Source organism: Nematolebias whitei, chromosome 1 (genome assembly GCF_014905685.2).
Source record: "Nematolebias whitei isolate Nwh7 chromosome 1, NemWhi1, whole genome shotgun sequence".
NCBI classification, from domain to species: domain Eukaryota; kingdom Metazoa; phylum Chordata; class Actinopteri; order Cyprinodontiformes; family Rivulidae; genus Nematolebias; species Nematolebias whitei.
This window is the reverse complement of record NC_056498.1, coordinates 79,156,796-79,160,613: the sequence shown is the minus strand read 5'-3', so window position 1 is coordinate 79,160,613 and position 3,818 is coordinate 79,156,796. Positions and strand designations below refer to the sequence as shown.

Genomic DNA, 3,818 nt, shown 5'->3' with positions numbered 1-3,818 from the left:
TTTTTTTGTTGATTTGCTTTGTTTTGTTTTTTTGAATGTCCAGAGGACCAGATTTAACTTTTTTAGATTAAATAAAAGAAGCTTGTTTCCAGCAGGAGTGATCTTTGAAGCCTAACAAAGTGAAATCTGTATTTACTCACTTTTTCCTTCTGCCTGGTCTTTACGTCCTCATCTGTCTCTGCTGAGTTTGGCCAAATGTTTGATGAGGTGGACTCTGTCGGTAAACTGAACTGGACTGATTTACTTGGCTTGGTCGATGGTGGCACACCAAGAGACTTCACCGTCTCTATCACCTTTAGGCAGCGTGCCACAGTGGTAGAGATGGCTGACTGGTCCGAACTTGCAGGACTTAAAATTGTAGGTGCTAAGGGTGGTGTTAATGTTGTAGTGGGTGGAGGTTCTGTGGAACTAGCTGTGCTGGATGGTGGAGCTGAATTAGGCATCCTAATAAAGGAAAGAGTTGACTGAAGTGGGGGTGAAGCAAAAGGAGGATGTCCAGGGGAACGCTGGGGTGGAGGTCCAGGAGGTGGTCTTGGCGGTTGCTGTGCAAGACGTCGTGGAGGTGGTCCAGGGGGAGGTCCTGGAGGGGGACCAATTCTTTGTTGTGGAGTAGTTGCAGGAGGAGCAGAAATATCAATGCTTTTGGATATAGGGGATTGAGTTGGGGGAAACTGGGAGTTGATGCCAAGAGGCCAGTTCAGTGGGGGGCTTGGATGTTGATAATGAGCAGGTGGAGGCCCAGGAGGTGGTTTTGGACCAGGGGTGGTGGTGGTTGATGTGCTCCCCATTGTCTTGGTAAGACTCTGTTGTGTTGTCTTTAGTGCTTCCAAGTTTTTCTGCTCTAGTAATTCGTCATACTTTGAAACAGCAGTTTTTGTTCTGCTAAAACTGAAAGATCTGCCAGGGGACAGTGAATGGATATGATCCAGTTCCACAGAACCAGTTCTGCTGCCCCTTAGCTCTTCTCTTTCAGAAGATGTCTCTTTTTCAGTAGACGAAGTCCCAACACTGAAGACTTTCTCCTGAGCCCGGCTGGCCAGTTTGGAAACATCTCCTGAACTCAGCTTCAAACCAATTGAACGCAGAAGACTCTGAATCTTATCGTAGGGTTCTGGCTTTGGTTCCTCACTTGTTTTCTCAACTGAGGCTTGATTAGAGCTTGGTTGTTTCTTCTCACTTTCTAGGGTTAGACTGATGCTTGGGGGCTCTGGAGCCAATCCTACAATTCGAGAGAAGCCTTTGCCGTCCTGAAGGGCACGTTCGTGAGGCAGGAGGTCATCAGTAACACAGTCTGGTTCAGATTTCTTTTCAGCATCTACCGGTACTTTTTTGCCAAGCATGTCAAGGAAGCGGTCCAGAGGTGGTTTCTCTCCTAGAGGAGACTGAGATGCTGCCTTTTCTTGAGGAGAAGGGGTTCTAGGAGGTGAATCTATTGGGGAAGGAGGTCTGTAGGCAGATTTGGCAGAAGAACCAGGAACTTGTCTAGACTCAGGTTCTGGAGACTGACTTTGTTTGACTGGAGGATGCAGATCATAGGGACGGCTTCTATGAGTCGGGTCATAGTGCCTGTCATCGTAAGGTTGGTCGTAGACATCGTAGCGATCGGTGTAGTGATGACTGGTTGAAGGCAGTCCACCATACGGAGGTTCACCATAACGACTCCTATCATAAGGGCGGTCCTCGTACATGCGGTCATCATAAGATGGTTCACGGTATGGATGACTAGAATATGGGTCATCATACGGCTCTCCATACCGCCGACTGTGGTAAGGTTCATACGATCGGCTGTAATATGGATCATCATAAGGGGGCCATAAGTGCTCGGGTTCCTCTGGTCTCTTCTTCAAGATGGACCGGACTGGTGTGTACTCGGCAAGTGGCACGGCAATCCTGCCGTGGTCATAGTCTATGCAGGTCCTCTGTCCAGGCTCCACGTCCACCAGTGACTTTTTATAAGCAATCATCTCATTGAGCTCCTCCAGCTCTCTCTTCTTCCTGGCCAACTCATTGTCCATGACTCCACCATGTCGGTGTGGTGAGCACAATTCCCTCCTCCTCTTGTCCTCAGGCTCCCTGCTGGTTTTGCTCCTCTTCCTGATGTATCTGTCTTTGCTGGTTTCCCTGCTCCTCCTTCTGGGACTCCTTCTGGGGCTCCTTCTGGGGCTCCTTTTGGGACTCCTTTTGGGGCTCCTTCTGGGGCTCCTTTTGGGGCTCCTGCTGTAGCTCCGACTTCGACTTCTGCTGGAACTCTTGGTGTGGCTCCTGGTGCGCCGGCGTGACCTCTCCTGGCTCTGTCTGTGCCTGCTGTTCCTGGGGTTGCGGTCAACACTGGGGCTGCGTCTCTTTTTGATAACACGTCCAAACTTGTCTCTACATGGACTCCTACTTCTACTCTTGCTTCGACTCCGGCTCCTGCTCCTGCTCCGTGCAGATTTATATCGAGTCATGCTGTAATCCTTCCTCAGGTTTTTCACCACTGCCTTTAGTTTGTCGGCCTCTGGTTTCTCCTTTCTGAAAAGTAAAGAAAGTTGTTTTAATTAGCATAAATCGTGAAATATGTCTGATGTTAGAAGAGGAAAATTCAGCCAGTTTCACAGCTAAACATTTAAACATTTGAACTGTTTTCATGTCAGGCAAACAAAGACATGAGATTTACTCACTCATCGTCTTCAGATGGTTTAGTTAGTTTGATGGTCATCTACCAAAGAAACACAAAGTTACAACAACAATGACCACTGTGTTCTTCGTTTTCACACAGATCTCAGCATCTCTGTGAATATATTCCATGTTACTCTTAATGGTCTGGGAATGCCTTAGTGTCTGGGGATCAGTCCAACCATGAAAACCAATTTGCTTACCTTTGCTTTGTTAGCTCCAACACCACCGAGTTTCCGGACAGGGAGAAAAACTTTTTCAGTAAAACGTTTTATCCTAATAGCCTGGATCCCCATCTCAGCAGTTTCACACTTTGAAAACGATAAATGTAAAAATTAAATGTTATAAATCTGTTCTTGCTTTGCGTTTATTCTCCTGAAACAACTCTACGACAAGCTTAACCAACCGAGACGATGCTAAACTCGACCTTCTCGTTGAGCTCCAGTTTCTTCTTCTCCATCACCTCCGACATGTCAAAGTAGAGCTGAGGGTTCTGGGAGCACTTGATGAGTCCAGAGTCCTCTGAGAACTCGATCACAATGCCCTTACAGCAGAAAGACAGACAAGCAGGTTCGGTTTTAAACCCGGGTTAGATCCAAGTCAAACTTTTTAGTTTCCGACGTGTTTTATTGGTTCATCAGAACCTTACATGTTGGCGTTGTTCGTTAGACTCTACAAAAGTGTCAGGAAGAATTTCGATGAAAACTGCTCGCTCTTCTTCGGTCTCCTGGTGGGTGGCAATGCTGAAACGCACCTATAAAACGAGAGTTGGGCTCAGATTTACGGACCAAACCACAGATCCAACATGAATCAAATAAGCTTGGTCCTTACCTTGTCTCCAACCAACATGGTGGCTGTTGTTAGCAGATCTTTGGCAGCGAAGGAAAGCATCTTTTGTTGGTTACCAATGGTCATCACTAGTCGACCCAATTCTGGTTCTGCTTGTTCTTTGTTTGTAGGTTCAGGAGTTTCTGCTCTTTTATCCTCAACCCCACCGTCCTCTTTGTCCTCCTCCACATTTTTCTTCTCCTCCATCACATTTTTCTTCTCCTCCTCCACATTTTTCTTTTCTTCCTCCTCCACATTTTTCTTTTCCTCCTCCTCCTCATTTTTCTTCTCCTCCTCCTCCACATTTTTCTTCTCCTCCTCCTCCTCCACATTTT

General features: G+C 46.9%; 2 protein-coding genes across 2 annotated transcripts in view; one reads left to right on the top strand and one right to left on the bottom strand.

Annotated features, from left to right (window-relative positions):
- Positions 1-3,818, top strand: part of ppp2r5d (protein phosphatase 2, regulatory subunit B', delta) — a 51,190-nt gene that overhangs the window by 13,229 nt on the left and 34,143 nt on the right. The gene's annotated exons all lie outside the window — the stretch shown is intronic.
- Positions 141-3,708, bottom strand: LOC119413640 (serine/arginine repetitive matrix protein 1; the record flags this gene model as incomplete). The annotated part of the gene is given in 6 exon segments (XM_037680699.1): positions 141-2,511; positions 2,661-2,698; positions 2,859-2,966; positions 3,062-3,199; positions 3,305-3,409; positions 3,487-3,708. Coding segments are annotated over 6 exon segments (2,964 nt in total), but the record flags the coding sequence as incomplete, so codon positions are not given.